The sequence below is a fragment of the Prunus mume genome, linkage group LG2, assembly GCF_029339155.1.
Source record: "Prunus mume cultivar Tortuosa linkage group LG2, ASM2933915v1, whole genome shotgun sequence".
Lineage (NCBI taxonomy): Eukaryota > Viridiplantae > Streptophyta > Magnoliopsida > Rosales > Rosaceae > Prunus > Prunus mume.
Window position 1 is genome coordinate 17893830 of NC_142699.1, and position 16990 is coordinate 17910819.

The window sequence follows — 16990 nt, forward strand, 5'->3', positions numbered from 1 at the left end:
GTGTTGGACAGATGATCGAGCATGGATATTGCTTGCTTTTTGGTGATTCTACATTGGAGATATATGATGACTAGTCTCTCAAACATCTGGTTACTAAAGTTCCAATGACAGGAAATAGGTGTTTTCCTCTTTCCCTCAAGTATGTGAATACAGTGGCTATGAAGGCAACAGTTAAGGAGACTACATGGTGTTGGCACAGAAGATATGGTCATCTAAATCTTCCCAACTTGAGACTGTTACAACAGAAAGAATTGGTGTATGGATTGCTAGAAATTGGTGATTTAGATAAGGTGTGTCAAGGCTGTGCAGTGGGAAAATCACATAGAGAGGCATTTGCCAGAAATGACCCACAGCGTGCAGCAGTGCTGCAGTATTGGATTGTCCAATAGGCATGCACTATTGCACCAAAAACAAAACTACCTTCAAATAGTGCATAGCACTAGCATAGCATCACTCTTCTTTCCCTTAAGTTGACAGAAAGGGTTTATAGAATCGTGGAATGAGAATGAGAACCTTCATAACTGCAAATATTTAGTCTCCCTAGTTATAATAGCACTAGGCAAGCACACTTATCAACTGTATAATCTTTCCTAATCCTAGCTAAGGACTGCCCTTAATCTTCAACTCTAAGACAATTCTAAAACAGATGCTTGAGTGGCTAATGTTCAAATTGCAGTTTGAGTTCATTAAATTATAACCAATACTTGATAACATGTTGGTGAAGAAGAATGAGGTTTTCCAAGACTTGGAGTCCATGAAACCATGCCTTTTGGTCGATGATTAAGGATGATCAAATTACAGATGTAGGTCTTCTAAACCCAATTGCTGTGCAAGTTTGAAAGTTAAACATGGATGGAAAAAGAAACAGGCAAGTCAAATAGTTTTGTTTAAGGCCACTAGTCATTCATCTTGTATTCTCTTGGTTGCAAGAAATCTAGAATACCTTATGCTTCCCATGCTGCTGGCCTAGCTGCTCATTTGTTGCTTTAGTTCCTGTTTATAAGGACTTGGCTGTGTGCCTATTGATGAAGAAGGGCAATCGAACCAAATGATGGTAAGCCACCCTCGACATCAATGTGCTATAAGCTCAATCTTTCAATGACATGGATTGAAACCATACTGAGTTAAGTCTCAGTCTCTAATCTAGGCCAAGATATATATATATATATATATATATGTGTGTGTGTGTGTGGATTTGCGCTTGTCAAATTCAGTAAACAGAGGATTCTGTTATTGAGAGAGAACAAGGAACAGAGTGTAGAACAAAACTTATAAAGTCCTGCTTCTGTAGCCATTGTATCAATCCGGCCAATGGGATCAGGGGCGGTCCTGGGGTGGTGCAAGTGGTGTCACCGCAAAGGGTCCCCAAAAAAAAAATTCTTTATATTATATATATATATATATATAATATTAGAGGAATTGTATATATAGTATAACGTGCAGTATATTGCACAACAGCGTGTCTGGGGGAGTTGGCTGGAGCACTTACTCATTTAACAACAGGGCCAAAGTTCGACTCACGTTGAGGTCGGAGGAGTATATATATCCCCCAAACTATAGTTGGCTGGAGCACTTACTCATTTAACAACAGGAAACTTCGAAGCTTAACACAAGGTAGGAGGAGTATATATATCCCCCAAACTATAGTTGTTAAATTTTTTTTAAAAAAGGTTTTCTTCTCCTAGAAAAGTACTTTCTTCATTCAAAACAAAACTTCGTGGCTTCTTCTTTCTCTTAAACTCAGATTTTTTGGTAAGTAATCATCATCATTCATCAATCTCTCTTAGTTCTTTTTTCAATCCTTTGACATTTTTTGTTTTTCTTTCAATTTTTCAGGAATTTCAACACCAAAAAGAGAAATTCCTAATTCCTAAATTCATAAAGACCACTCAAAATCAAATAGTCATATTCAAATCTCAATTCAAATTCAGGTATGTATCTAAATTTCAATCTATTCTATATATTAAATGACCTATTTTATTAAATTATTTTCATGTTGATGATTGGTTATATGAGGCTATAGCTTGTACAAATATTTATCTATTTCTTGCTCGGGTTTTCTTCCAGTTTATTGGGTTTTGGAATTTTTCTTTGTAATCTAAACATGTCACCTATTAGAAAGTACATTTATGGATATACAAAACGGCTTAGAAAAAGAAAAATCGAGGAATTGACTCAATCTCAAAGAGGAGCTCTTGATAGATTCATTGTTAAAGAATCACATGCTACAATTGATGAAAATATTTTCAATGAACAACAACGAGAAGATCAATTTTCAGACATTAGTATTGTAATGGATGTGTTTTTTTTTTCTTTTGGGGAAAAAGCTCTCGTAATAGTTTTAATTCTTTAAATAAGGACAACAAATACAATGTGAATGATTTTTGGATATTCAGGTATGTTTTTGTTGTTGCTTTTGTGTATATAATCTAATTTGTTAATGACATTTGTGTGCAACTATTCTTTAATTTGTGATTGCCAATTTTTTTCCTATTAAACACAAATTGCTTATTGGAGGCAGCAAGGGACCTTATAGGGGCACAAGGAGCTTATTTTTGTACCAAACATTTAACTTTATCAAACGGAAACATTTAAATTTTTATGAATTTGATTTTTGATTGTCATTACATATTTATTGATGGTGACTTTTGTTAAAAAAATTTTATTTATGACATTAAGTTATGGCAAATTTTTATAGTATTTTCGTATTAGATTATATGAGGCCCCAATTTAAGTTTCGCACAGAGCCCTCAAAATCTCAGGTATGACCCTGAATGGGATAGGTCCCTTCAATTAGTCATCCACGACTAACACCACAAAGTCTAGGTTAGGTACCCTTGTGGATGCGTTTTCCTCTTACCCCGTCTCCTACTTAAACCATCAAGACCGCCAGAGAAAATGACAGCCAGAGAAAAGGACCCAGTTCATACTATCGTTTTACTAATGCCTGGTGATGCCTTTTGGTATATTATTTATTTATTAGGTCAGATATATCATATATGGGATGCCTTTAGAGCATCCACAGTGGGGGGTGTAAATTCGGGGGTGTAAAGCCACTTTACATCCCTTTACACCTCCGGGTGTAAATATGTTTTTGCTCCAATGGGAGGTGTAAATTCGGTGGTGTAGTCGTGGGTCTTAGCCTTTTATGTTGACTTTTCTTCATTTTTCTTCTCTTTTTCTCGGGTGGGTCCTACATGCAAGGGATGTAAAAATAGATGTAAATATACATTTTATTTTACATCCCCATGGTGGTGATGTATATTTACATCCATTTACATCTCCCCATTGGAGACGATTCTGGTGACTCGGAGTGTATATTTAACATACACCCCCATATACACCTCCCCACTGTGGATGCTCTTACAACCAAATTATATATATACTAAAACTGAATCCAGGAATTCATTGTTCCTAGATTGTTCATTCACAATAGTGAAGTGACGGTTTTGCCCTTTACTGAATTTTTCCTCCTATGTTCCCTTTTTGCCCCTCTCTCTTTGGATACTAAGGTGTATCCAATTCAAATTTTTAATGACTTTTATAGAGTTTAAAAGTCTGGAGGTATTCAATTTAGACTTTTAAAGAGTATATAAAAGTCTAGTGGTATTCAATTGTGACTTTTAAAAAGTATTTAAAAGTTCGGTGGTATTCAGTTATGACTTTTAAAAAGTATTTAAAAGTTCGGTGGTATCCAAAAAGTTAATGACTTTTAAAAAGCTTATTAAATGAATGACTTTTCATACTTTTAAGGCTAATTATTAAGAGCAAAAGTCTTGCCAATTTACTAGTGACTTTTATCAACTTTATGAGAGTATTTAAGAATTTGTCATCTCTATGAAAGTCGCTCACTTAAAAAAAAGTCTTTATAAGTATGAATTGATACACCTCCTATCTTTCTCTACTCTTTCGTTTCCACAAAACATCGCTTCGAACCACTTCGTTCGGCTAATTAGGGCAACCATGGAATACACGACTTGGTCTTCGGGATTCGTTTGGGGCCGTCGATTTCCATTTAGGCTGGCGCCTTGCGAATCTCGCCGTTTGTTTGGTCTTCATCTCATCTCATCTGCTCATTCGTTGGTTCAGCCATCTTCAATCTTCTGTCCAATATTTTTCTGAGAGATTTTCGATCTACTAGTTCTTCCATCGTTTCTCTTCAGGTTTGCATCCCCTCAACTTTTTAACGGATTAATGGCTTGCTGATGGGTTATTGAGCATGCTATTGAATCCTTTGATTCCTTGCCCAAATTGATTCTGCTGTTATGATGATTTGTTGTATTGTTATTTGTTGTTATGATGATAGGATCAGATGTTTACAATATCTGAGCATGTTGGTTAATCCTTTTGTGTGTTTTGGCAATTGGTCTATTAATACATCCATTGATCTGCTAAAGAATCACTTTATAATACTTTGTGTTTCCAACGACATATCTTATACTTTGTGTTTACAACCGACGTGAGTTTGAATGTAAGGGCTAGGGTCTTAAATTCCAGAAAAATGAGCAATTACATTGGTAAATTGGAGGAGCTCTAAGAATGTGTTCTTTGATAAGTTTGGCATGCTTTAGTATTATCTTGGACTAAAGAGCAGAGTTTGAAGCAATGTTTTGTTCTCTTTGTTTTTCCAAAAGACAAGTATTTAGAATTTTCGACTGGACAAAGAACTTTACATGTAATATTCTAAAAGCTGAGAGAATTTTCTGCAACTAGCCTTTGGAAATATGTTGTTGTCACTGTTCTTCTAAAACAAAAAGCCAAATCTAAGACTATGAGGATTAATTCCTTACCCTTGTGGCATGCATGAAAAGCTTTTACCTGATCAAACAACTTGGCCAATAGGCAATCTAATACCAAGAAAACTAATTCCACTAGGCTAACAGAACAATGAATGATGGATTTTGTATTATATTCTTAGGCAATAGTCCTGATTTGCCTCATTTTAATGCCAAAAAGTTGAAAAATCTTGAAATTGGATCATGCATTCTGCAGCAAAGAATATGTTTGTGCTTAATAAATCACGGTCATGAACTAATTGAAGGGATTTCCCTTCGGCCCTGGCGCCTACCGTTTCGTCAAGCATTTCGCCTTCCTAAAAACAAAAGAAAAGCTGCAAAGGCAAAATCCTTTCGGCCTGACTACCACAGTATTGAAGGCCGAGGCCGAAGGCCGTAAAAGACACGGCTTAAAAAAGCTGTGGTTGAATCACCACGTGGCCTCAGGGCCCCACCCTCCATTTAATGAAGTAATGCCTCTGACTTCGTAGCAAACCCACTAGTCACAAAAAGCATTTAATGCACAAGGAAAGTGACTAAAGTCAGGATTTGGTGAAAATCAGGGTGGTTAGGCGCAGACATTCTCACAAGTAATCTTACGACTTAAGGTCGGATCACCAACCACCAGACCAGGGCATTAAATGCGTTCCCACAGCCAAGGTAACCCACGATCGGGCGGTGGCCGAGATTTACCAAGATTTATGGGTCCACATCACCATGCTTCTCAACCCCAAACCGTCATGCTTCACGATCCCAAATGCCGATTTGACTACCCACTTGATCAGACTCCACCGCGCAGGTCTTGTCAGCCTCGAATGTCCCTCTAGGACTTCTATAAATACTAAGCTCAGGACTACATTCAAAGGGTTCAAACACCAAACCAAAAGCCTCCCACGGAGCAAATTATATTTTCCTGTAATGCACTTTCAATACCTTTATTTGTTTTCTTAGAGTAGTGGTAGATTGTAAGGAAAATCCATTCATCAATATATCATACGACTCTTGATTTTCAAGGCGCCGGAGCACCATCCTGTTATCGCCTCACTCACCCCATATATCATACGACCATCGCTCTCTGAGCAACGCGCCGGAGCATCGCCTAAAACCCGCCACCAACACCACCACTAAACGGCCTTGTAGCTCGGCCGTGAACCTGACGGCCGAGATCGTTCCTCTCTCGGCCACGATCGTTTGATTAGGAGTCGAATGCAAAACAGGCACAACATTTAAACCATCTTATACCCGAACCTCATTATCATCTCGACGCACGGTAGACCGTGCTGGCACTCCGGCGCACAACTGCACCGCATCCAAAAGAAGGACGTCACGTGTTTATGCATATCCCCTCAGCTTGGAGCACCAGGCCATGAGATTCGCGACAGACAAACAGAATATAGTTTCAAATGGGATTTAGAAATACCTTATTTAGTGTCAGTATCCAGTGACATACAATGAATTTAAATTAAGCAAATGGATTCTTCAAATTTCTTCGAAATTGTTTTTATATTTAGCCTTCAAAGATTTTTACAATAAAGGATCCTTTATATATATTCCCAATGTGTCTTCATTTGGTTGTAAATATACACAAATCAATGTCTTTGTGTGTGATTTGAAGGATTGCTGAGGTGTGGGAAGAGTTACAAACTGTGGTGGATAAATTATCTAAGGGCTGACTTGAAGAGAGGGAACATCACTGCTGAGGAGGAAGAAACCATTGTTAAGTTACACACTGCTTTGGATAATAGGTATATATATATATATATATACCCTCATTTTTTAATTAAATAAATATCTTTTTATATAGTTCTCTTTGGCCAGCTTTCCTTTCTGTATAATATATCTATGCTTAGAAAATATGAATGTAACCATTCTCAATTCGCTCTTAGTTTGTAAGTTCTAATTTTATTAAGATCCCTCTTTGAACAGGAGAAATCCGGCAGCCTGATACTTTATAGAACCATTTTTCAACTTGGTTATGCTAAGCTAGATTCAAGCTCTCTAGAGACTAATATTTGTCTTAATTGGAAAATCTGATATAAAACAACGCTTATGTCAATGCCCATTGATCTACAATTCTGCTACCATTGTTAATTAATTTGATTAATTACTTTATTATGGCTGCATTGTGATATTGCCAATGTCGAAAAGGATTTATATTTGAGAGATGTTATTCTGTTTTGTTATGTCTTTGTTTGTTTTTGTTTTCTAGGATTTTTCTTTTGCTTTAGTAGTGGACTAACAAAGTTCAAGCATCTCATATAAAACCATTGCACAGGAAAACATATTTGAACAGTTTTTGGACTGGAAAATCAAAAACCAAAGGATCTAAGATTCAAAAACTTTTATATTTTTATTCTCTGTTTTAGAAACACTTGCTTTCAGGATCATTTAAACAGCCCTTTTCGTGTGCCTTTACAGTGTTTTTCTTTACCCAAAACACATTAATTTGGGTAGTCTTGAGTGGTTTCTTTCCGTACAGATTTTGCTCAAGCTAATTTTTTGGTTTAATGAAAAGATTGTGCATGTATAAAATACTCAAGCTAATTTCTTCTCCAGTTTTCTGTTTTTTCTTCTTTTTTTATTGGGAGTTTCACTAAAACACCCAAAATGGAGGTTGAAATTATAAAAAAACCCAACACCCAAAACACTTTATAAACACACCCAAAACTCATCATTACACACACTCAAAACCCATTTATAAACACACCCAAAGAGTTGACTTTGGAGTTGATTTTGGGTGTGTTTCTATGTTTAAATAGTGCTTGGGTTTTTTTATAAATACATGTCTAGGATTGGGTTTATTTGTAAATTTGTATTTTTTATTTTTATTTTTAAAACCATGTTTTCTTTTGATATTTTGCATGTGGTCGTTTGTTGCTTTGGATATAGCAGTTTGGTTGGTGTTTTCGGTCCTGCTAAGCAAGGGGTGAGTTTCTAGGCTGAAATTCCAATTAATTGTTTTAAGTTTTGTGAATAAAGCATAGAAATTAGCTAATGGCATCAATTTAAAATTGGTTGGGATACACATCTACCTCTTATTTTTTCTTCAAGTCTTTGAAGCTGTTTCAGACTGACCAAGTATTTTTTAAGTTGAAAAAGGGTTTTGAGTTTTCATGGGAGGAATTTCTCCCAGACAAGTACTACAGCCCATCCCAATCCATCCTTTGTGAGTAGGCTTATGCTTTGATGAGATTGACTCACTAATTCTGTTCTCTATTAGTTATGCGGGTCTTTACCATTAAGCAGCTATATGAGGGGGCTCATGTTTGTTCTTCTGAATCTCTTATTGACACTACTCGACTTTGCAGGTTTTAAAGAGTGCTTGATGGCAGGTAAATTTAACTCATATCACATTTAGTACTTTAAATTCACCCAAACATAAACTGAATTAAAACTGTTTGTTTGCTAAGAAAATGCAAGAAAAAAGCAGAAAATTTCATCTTTTTAAATATTTTACTATTGTTTTGTGGGTAGGAGTTCACTAATTATGCTTAAAGAGCGTTTGAGGTCACCCGCTTAATAACGTTACTACTTTTTGTTGAAATCACATGGGTTTCTATGGAATCTCAAGGACATAAGGGCAAAAGTTTGAGTCTTTGTTCTGTAATTATGTTGGATTGAAAACTTGGTGCCTTTGTTCTTTCTTGCATGTGCTTGGAATTACAATGAAAATTTCCTGTCATTATTTTTTTGTTGTTGAAGGGTTTGAGCATGAGGATAAAGGTGATTTTGCAACCTCACCAAAGCATTTCAGGTGATAACCGTATCCTTGAATTGCTCTTTTCGACCAAAATTAAGCCTTTTGTGTGATGGTTTATCATCTCATTGGGCTCTATGTTTGAGCTTATGGATTGGTTCATGGTGGATTTGAATTGTCACTCAGAGATGCTTGGGTGAAGCCGATGACTCTGTGCATTGCAAGACTAGACAAGGTTGAATATGGTTTTTATTTTATTTATTTTTCCTGTTTTTGTTAGACCCTTTTGGTTCACTTATTCTCCCTGAATATTGTGCCCAAAGTAGTAAAATAAGTTATCGCAGCTATTCAAAAGTATATTTATGTTTGGCATCATCTCATGTTGTGTACGAATTGAGCAATGAAAAGGTGAAAGATGAATTATAGAGAAACATGTGGTGCAAGTGTTACATTTGTATTGTTTTGGTTTCATTCTTTTGTTGTACTAATGCCTTAGTCTTTTTTTTCCCCCTCCACTTGAAGCAATACTATTTGATATTGATGGAACTCTGTGTGATTTAGATCCCATTCATTTCAATGCCTTCCACAAAATGCTTTCATAGATAGAGTGATTGTTTTGTTTCCTACTATTCTGTCATATGGAAAATATGCAGGATTTATCTGGTCATAATTTGACATTTTTCTTGGGTTTTATGGACTACAATGTGTTCAATTAGGAAGCAATAGTTCATTTGATGTTTTTAGTTGAGGTTGTGGTGATTTTCATTTATTTTCGTTTTTTGCAAGATGTTAACAGTATACAAGAGAGTCAATAAGAGGCTGTGAGTAGAAGGAGGTTCTTTGTAGGCTAGACAAGGTTGAAATTTTTTTTCTTTTTCCTGTTTTTGTTCACTTATTGTCCTTGAATATTATGCTCAAAGTAGTTAACTTTTCGTCCAAAATGTTTTATTTGTGTTTCTTGATTTAAATGAAAGCTTGGTGTTTCCTCCCTTTTTGTGTGTGGTTATTTTGTAACTTAGATACATATTTTCACAACTTTGTACACATTTCAGACGGTTTTAAACCTCGCAGCAACGCGCGGGCACCTTTGCTAGTAATATTCTGTAATTCAATATCATAGTAGCATTCTTTGCAGTCAACGTTTCAACTAAGATGCTTTTCATGGATGTGAAACTGTTCGGACTGTCCAGTGTTCACACAATTATGTAAGTACACCCGAAAGAAGGGCGAAACCTGGTTCACGAGTCAGGAGAAGTTATCTTTGCTGCCGTAATGTGTGGTTCAAAGGAGTTGCAAGGTGATCTCTTTTTTAAGACCATGATTTCAATTTTGAATGTTATCATCATGGGCTGAAAAGTCAAGGGGTCAAGTCTTTCTTTCGAGTGCTGGTCAATGGGGAAGATGAGAAGGAAACTCCCTCATGGGAGTCTCGTCTTTAAGCCAACCAATCAACAGTGTGTTTATCAAGCACTTGTTTCAACCTAGTTGTACGAGTCTTCCCCTTCCAATTTCCAAGTCAACTAGCGTGTTAAACACAGAATGAACTTAATATATTGTGAAGCAAGAATGGAAGTAAACAATTCAGCAGTCTTGTTCTGAACTTGAGAAGTAGATCCTTTTGTTTTTCTTTTTCCGTGGTGCTTTAGTTCTGGCTCTTCAGTTCAGCTGGGAATTTCTCGATGGCTCCCGTGGCTTTGTTTATTTTCTCTCTTCTCACTCATCTCGTGGTTCTTCACTCTACCGAGGAGTTGAAAATCAACAAACACTGTCATCCCGAATACTGTAATGAAAAGGTACGCATGATCCAGTTCCCCTTCAAAAGTCAGACGCATCCTCCTGAATGCGGCGGGTTGTTCACAGTTGATTGTTCTGATCAAGATAATCCGAGGATCCAACTGAAAGAGAAAGGATACTGGCATGAATTGGAGAGCATCTCTGAAACAAATACGATTTTTATCAATGACAGAGAGCTCCAGCAGCGCTTGGAACACAGTTTATGCGATGATCAAATTTTCGACAATTTGAGTCTTCCCAGCCCTTCTCCAATCTTTGATGAAATATTCGCATACAACCTGACCCTCTTCAAATGCAACAATACCCACCTCCCCAATACAGTTCTTAAAAGCCACTGCAAAAATGATAAGCATACTTACTACAATAATAGTTCGTCTGATGATAGTTTAGTAAGTCACCTACCATTGTGTACAATCATTCAGATCCCATTCGATCCAAATCAATATACCCCTTCACTTACTGAGTTCCAGCTTCGACTGCGAGTAAGCGAGGAATGTGAACGATGTTATTTTAGAAACGGAACATGCCTTGTTGACAACAAGGGAAAATTTCAATGTTCCGTTGGAGAAAAAGGTATATACATCGGAATAGATGTACATCAAATTAGATGTCCTTCGTTATTTATCCATTTCCTTTCTTCCAAGGATACAACTCCCAAAAAAAGGAAAGAGTGTTGAAAATACTTTGTATTCGGTACAAACACACACACACGCAAGTACATATGAGTTTTTAAATGATCGTTATGCACCATCTTGTTTTTGTTGAATGCCAATTATATATATGCCACTTCAATCTTCTTTGCTTCAGCTAACAAAATTTTCATTTTGCAATTTATGTTGCAGGAGATAAATTGGGATTGAAGCTAGGACTAGGTAAGATTGATATCTCTGAAGTTAAATATCTAATTCATATGGATGATCATCTAGGACAACTATTATAACCCAGAAAGGAAATCAAATCAGTCCCAAGTGCCTCTCAACAGAGGATTACTTTTCTAAGGATACATGAAATGAACAAGCTTTGAATATTACCATATTTCTTGCAGTGTACACCGTTCATTAATGCCTCCTTTCCCAAGTTTCGCACTATGTGCTTAAACACGGTGGGGGAGTAAATTGAATGCTCTGTAAAAGATACCCTTGATCAAATTTAACTCTCTTTTAAGCAACCGCTGGTATAAACTGCTCTGTAACTGTTTTATAATTTGACTCAATGCAGTCCTTTGGTTAAAAGTTGACCTCTCTCACTTGCATACTTCAGGTATTGGATGTCCAGTACTTATTGCAGTATGCTTGTTGTTAGAATTCTATGGTTGTATCTGTATTTTTAGATTTAAGAAAGATGTATATTCTGGAGATTTTGCTAGAGAGGAAGAAGAAGAATAAGAAGGCACTGTTCTATTGCATTCTTACAAACAGTCGGCTTACATAGTGTGACTGACAGACAGAGAGAAATGTGATTCTTCTCTAACAGAATTACAGCTGTCACCCTATGAGGTGCTTACACTTGTCATGCCGAATCTAAGCTAGAGAATTCACTTGGACTATAATCCAAAAGTTCTCATTACATCATATAAACTAGACATAAAGGAAAAATGAGAAATAAGCCTTGGTGACTTCGGCTCTAAGAAATCAGGTGTTAAAAAGGATTATATTTCAACACTCCCTTCTAATCCTTTAGCTGATTTCGCTCCAAGTAGGCTTCTCAACCTCACAAACCGATCCTTAGGCAGAGCCTTAGTCAAAATGTTTGCTATTTGATCTTCTGTCTTGCAGTAGATGAGTTCAATTTCTTTTGCTTGAATGGCTTCCCTTATGAAATGAAATTTCCGGCTTATATGTCTTGTCTTCTGGTGATGAACTGGATTCCTTGCCATTGCAATTGCAGAGGTGTTGCCACATAAAATTGGAGTCCCTTCTACCTGTTCTTCACCAAAGTCCTCAAGAACAAATCTGAGCCACTTAGCTTGTGAAGTTGCTTCTGCAGGCTCACATACTCATTCAGACAAAGCAACTGTGCTTTGCTTGATGGAAGCCCAGAGAACATGCTAGCCTAGTGTGAAGGCATATCCTGAGTGCTCCTCATATCATCCTCACTCCATCAGATTAGAGTAGCTGTTTTCCCTTTTGCAAACTCAATTCCAAAGTCTAGTGTGCCTTGTATATATCTCAACACTCTTTTGGCAGTTCCCATGTGTTTCTTTGTGGGATTGTGCATAAACCTAGCAAGCAAGCTAGATGCAAACATGACATCTGGTCTTGTGGCAGTCAAATAAAGCAAACTTCCTATAATTTGTCTGAATTCACTTTCATCTGCTGCTTCACTTCCATCTTCTTTACACAGTTTCTCATTCACCACTAATGGAATTGCCACTGACTTGCAGTCTCTCATTCCAAACTTCTCAAGGAGTTTCATAGCATATTTTGTTTGGTGAATGAAAATGTGCTTATCAGTTTGTACCACTCCCATGCCAAGAAAATGGTGCAACAAACCCAAATCTGTCATCTCATAGTGTTGCATCATATCTTGCTTAAACCTTTCAAGCAATTTAGGATAACTTCCAGTATATATGATGTCATCTACATAAAGTGAGACAATGATAATACCTGAGGTGTCATTTGTTTTGATATAGAGAGTAGCTTCACTTAAACTCTTCTTAAAACCTGCAGTGTTGAAGTAGGCATCCATTTCATCATACCAGGCCCTTGGGGCTTGTTTCAGTCCATATAGAGCCTTGTTCAACCTGTAAACCTTGGTTTCCTTGCTCTCTTGAACATATCCTTGAGGCTGTTCAACATAGACTTCCTCCTCTAGAATGCCATTGAGAAAGGCAGACTTCACATCCAATTGATACAAACTCCATTCCTTTTGTGCAGCAAGGGCAATCAAGGTTCTGATGGTATCTAGCCGTGCCACAGGGGCAAATGTTTCATTGTAGTCAATTCCGGGCTTTTGTGAGTAGCCTTTAGCCACTAGCCTAGCTTTATTCTTTTGCACAGTACCATCTAGGTTCAGTTTGACCTTGTAGACCCACTTAACACCAATTACTAGTTTGTCAAATGGTCTATCAACTAATTCCCATGTATTGTTCTTCTCAATCATCTCCAATTCCCATGTATGTGCTTAAACACGGTGGGGGAGTAAATTGAATGCTCTGTAAAAGATACCCTTGATCAAATTTAACTCTCTTTTAAGCAACCGCTGGTATAAACTGCTCTGTAACTGTTTTATAATTTGACTCAATGCAGTCCTTTGGTTAAAAGTTGACCTCTCTCACTTGCATGCTTCAGGTATTGGATGTCCAGTACTTATTGCAGTATGCTTGTTTCTTCTGTGGCATTACAAACCAAAACGCGCTGCATCAAACTTCCTCTCAAGGAACATTTCTTCTCAGCCCCACACAAATTCAGACCAAGATGGTCAAATTGTTGAGGCCTTTCTTGTGAAGGAGCTATGGGCCACTTCAAGTTAGAAGATATAGCTATTTGGAGGTCAAGAAAATGACCGATTCCTTCAAAGAAAAATTAGGACAAGGGGGCTACGGTAGTGTATACAAGGGAAAATCAAATGACGGCAGTCTTGTAGCTGTGAAGGTCTTGAGCAAATTAAAAGGTAATGGAGAAGAATTTATGAATGAGGTGGCAGCCATTAGCAGAACTTCCCATGTCAACATTGTCTCCTTGTGGGGCTTTTGTTTTGAGGGTTCAAAAAGAGCTCTCATCTATGAATTCATGCCTAATGGATCACTTGAGAAGTTCATATTTGATGCAAATACCCCGAACAAAAATCATCACTTGGGATGGGAAGCATTGGATCGAATTGCACTAGGCATTGCTCGAGGGTTAGAGTATTTACATCGCGGTTGCAACACAAGAATTCTGCATTTTGACATCAAGCCTCATAACATTCTTCTTGATGAAAATTTCACACCAAAAGTCTCTGATTTTGGCCTTGCTAAGATATGCAACATGAAAGAGAGCATTGTGTCAATGGCATGTGCAAGAGGCACTGCTGGCTTACATTGCTCCAGAAGTATTCTGTAGGAATTTTGGAGGGGTCTCACACAAGTCAGATGTATATAGCTATGGGATGATGCTTTCGGAGATGGTTGGAGGAAGAAGGAACATCAATGCCGAAGCTGAAGATACAAGTGAAATATATTTTCCACACTGGATTTACAAGCGTCTGGAACTTGATGAAGAACTTGGTCTGCCGAGCATAATGAGGAGGAAGACAAAGTAAGAGCAAGGAAGATGATAATAGTGAGCTTGTGGTGCATACAAACAGACCCTTCAAACAGGCCAGCGATGAAACAAGTGATAGATATGTTGGAAGGCAGCGTTGATTGCTTGCAGATACCACCCAAGCCTTACTTGTCTTCCCCACCAAAACCGGTAGCAGATTCTTCTACTGTTACACTGGTATCAGAATAGACCGTGCCCTGTATTTTACATGAACACTTGTATGTTTCTGAATAATGAACAAGACTGCAGAGAACTGTATGATTATGAACTTTTGTCAGGTGTGGATCCAACATGTGGACTATTTTATTAGTGTTGCTCATAGGATAGGACCAATGACTACAATATAATTGGGCAAAGTATGAGCAAGTTTAAGGACCAGTTCCAAGCCCAATACAGTCTTAGAAGTAGCCCGATCAAAATAAATGAGTGCAAGCCTTTATCTTAGATGATGTGAAGATTATATACCATAAAACAAAAAACAAAAAATATAGATTTGAAGGGACTTCTATAGCAGGGAGGGGTAGAAATTGATAAGAAAACTCTTCTGTTTCTTTTTGTAGATATTGTGGGGAAATTATTTCTTAGAATAATTTGGTATTTCTTAGAATAATTTGGGGAAATTGAAATATCCAAGTTGCTATTGTTGTTAACACAGAATGGGTGGTGGTGGTGCTCTGTTTTGCAGTGGCGGAGCCATTAAGGGACCAGTGTGGTCCCAGTACCCACTCCATTTTTTCCAATTATATATATATATATACACTATATATGATATGTAATATTGTAATATATTAAACTAGTTTTAGGATATTTATCCTAAAATAAAAAAATAAACAATATATTAGGTTTTTATTGTCTACAAATTAACCATAAAACTTCTTGATCTCTCATCTATTTATCACCCTTAAAATTTTAAGGTTAGTTTATGATATTTACACTAAAAACTCCTAAATTTATAACGTTTCTTTCTTTTTATCTTTTGTTTAACTTAAGCTTTGTGAATTTTTTATTTACATCCTTTTTTCATGTATGAGTGCATTGAGTTGGGTACCTCAGTGTTGGGATTTATGAACTTTTTTATTCTTCTTTATGTTGGAATATAAATGTTTAAGTAGTATAGATGAATTTAAAATATGAAATTCAGTTTCTAGCATTATACTTATGACTGTGACGAATGTATATATTATTAATTTATGTAAAATGATACTATGAAGTGGGCCAAAATAAGTAGTTAGTATCGCTTATTAAGTTAACGCTTTAAAGCTCTTATTCAAATATGAAGGACCCTCTAATATGAAATCCTTACTCCGCTACAGTCTGTTCGTTTTCTCTCTTCCCAATCTCGTGGTTCTTCACTCTACCGAAGAAGGGGAACTCTACAACAAACGCTGTCCTTCCATCCTCTGTAATGAAATAGTAGGCCATATCCAGTTCCCCTTAAAAAATACGACACATCCTCCTGTGCGGCGGGTTGTTCACAGTTGATTGTTCTGATCACAGTCATCCGAAGATCCAACTGAAAGAGGAAGGATACTGGCATGAATTTGCGAGCTGGACTCTACCAAATACGATTTATATTGACACGGAGCTTCAGCAGGGCTTGGAAAGAGATCCCTGCAATGATCAAGTTTTCGAAGATTGGAGTCTTCCCAGACCTTCTCCAATCTTTGATGAATTATTCACACACAAGCTGACCCTTTTCCACACTGGATTTACAAGCGTATTGAACTTGGTCTGCCGAGTATCGTGAATGAGGAAGACAAATTAAGAGCGAGGAAGATGATAATAGTGAGCTTGTGGTGCATACAAACAGACCCTTCAAACAGACCAGCGATGAAACAAGTGACAGATATGTTGGAAGGAAGTGTTGATTGCTTGCAGATTCCACCCAAGCCTTACCTGTCTTCTCCACCAAAATCCACGGCAGATTCTTCTACTACGTTAGTATCAATACAGTAGAACTCTGTATTTTACTTGGACGCATGTATGTTTTTTCAAGGGAATCTGAATAATGAACAATATTGCTGTGAACTGTATTATCTATATATATAATACAGAGTTCAGTAACATATGGTCTACTTGGTTTTTTATTTTATTTTTTATTTTTTTGTTAAATAAATGAATCTGGCATCCAAAACAGAGGGTCTGTATTGCAAATTCGCGTCCAAATCTTATCTTGATTCTTGACCAATGACCTGCAGTATAATTTATGCCTCCGTTTTGTTGGCAGGTAAAGTTTTGTTAAGAAATTTCCGTTGTATACTTTCTTAACATATTGTCCATTGTGGTGCTTAAATTCAACACTGTAATAAGTTATCTCTAAAATGTTGGGGCAGGCAGCAAGCAGAGCGAAAGACTTGAATTGAGTAATATGAATAAAGCATATGACCGTATTGAGTGGGACTTTTTGCAGGCTATGATGTACAAGATGGGCTTTAACGATCAGTGGATTTCTCTTATTATGAGGTGTGTGAGTTCCGTTT

The 16990-nt window shown here is 37.0% G+C and overlaps 1 protein-coding gene and 1 pseudogene across 6 annotated transcripts in view; both read left to right on the forward strand.

The window, feature by feature from the left end:
* Nucleotides 1–16990, forward strand: part of LOC103341655 (rust resistance kinase Lr10-like) — an 84516-nt gene that overhangs the window by 64383 nt on the left and 3143 nt on the right. The window contains exons 1-5 of one of the 6 annotated variants that reach the window (XM_089047532.1): nucleotides 7165–8529; nucleotides 8659–8707; nucleotides 9525–10839; nucleotides 11097–11138; nucleotides 13557–13699. The exons of 1 other annotated variant lie outside the window; for it this stretch is intronic. In XM_089047532.1, coding sequence (XP_088903658.1) covers nucleotides 10152–10839; nucleotides 11097–11138; nucleotides 13557–13699 — 873 coding nt within the window. In that variant the 5' untranslated portion in view covers nucleotides 7165–8529; nucleotides 8659–8707; nucleotides 9525–10151. Of the gene's footprint in view, nucleotides 1–7164; nucleotides 8708–9524; nucleotides 10840–11096; nucleotides 11139–13556; nucleotides 13700–16990 lie in introns of those variants that run through there. 4 more of the 6 variants (XM_089047531.1, XM_089047530.1, XM_089047533.1 and 1 more) reach the window with 4 other exon arrangements.
* On the forward strand, nucleotides 13697–16574 carry LOC103341656 (LEAF RUST 10 DISEASE-RESISTANCE LOCUS RECEPTOR-LIKE PROTEIN KINASE-like 2.5; annotated as a pseudogene).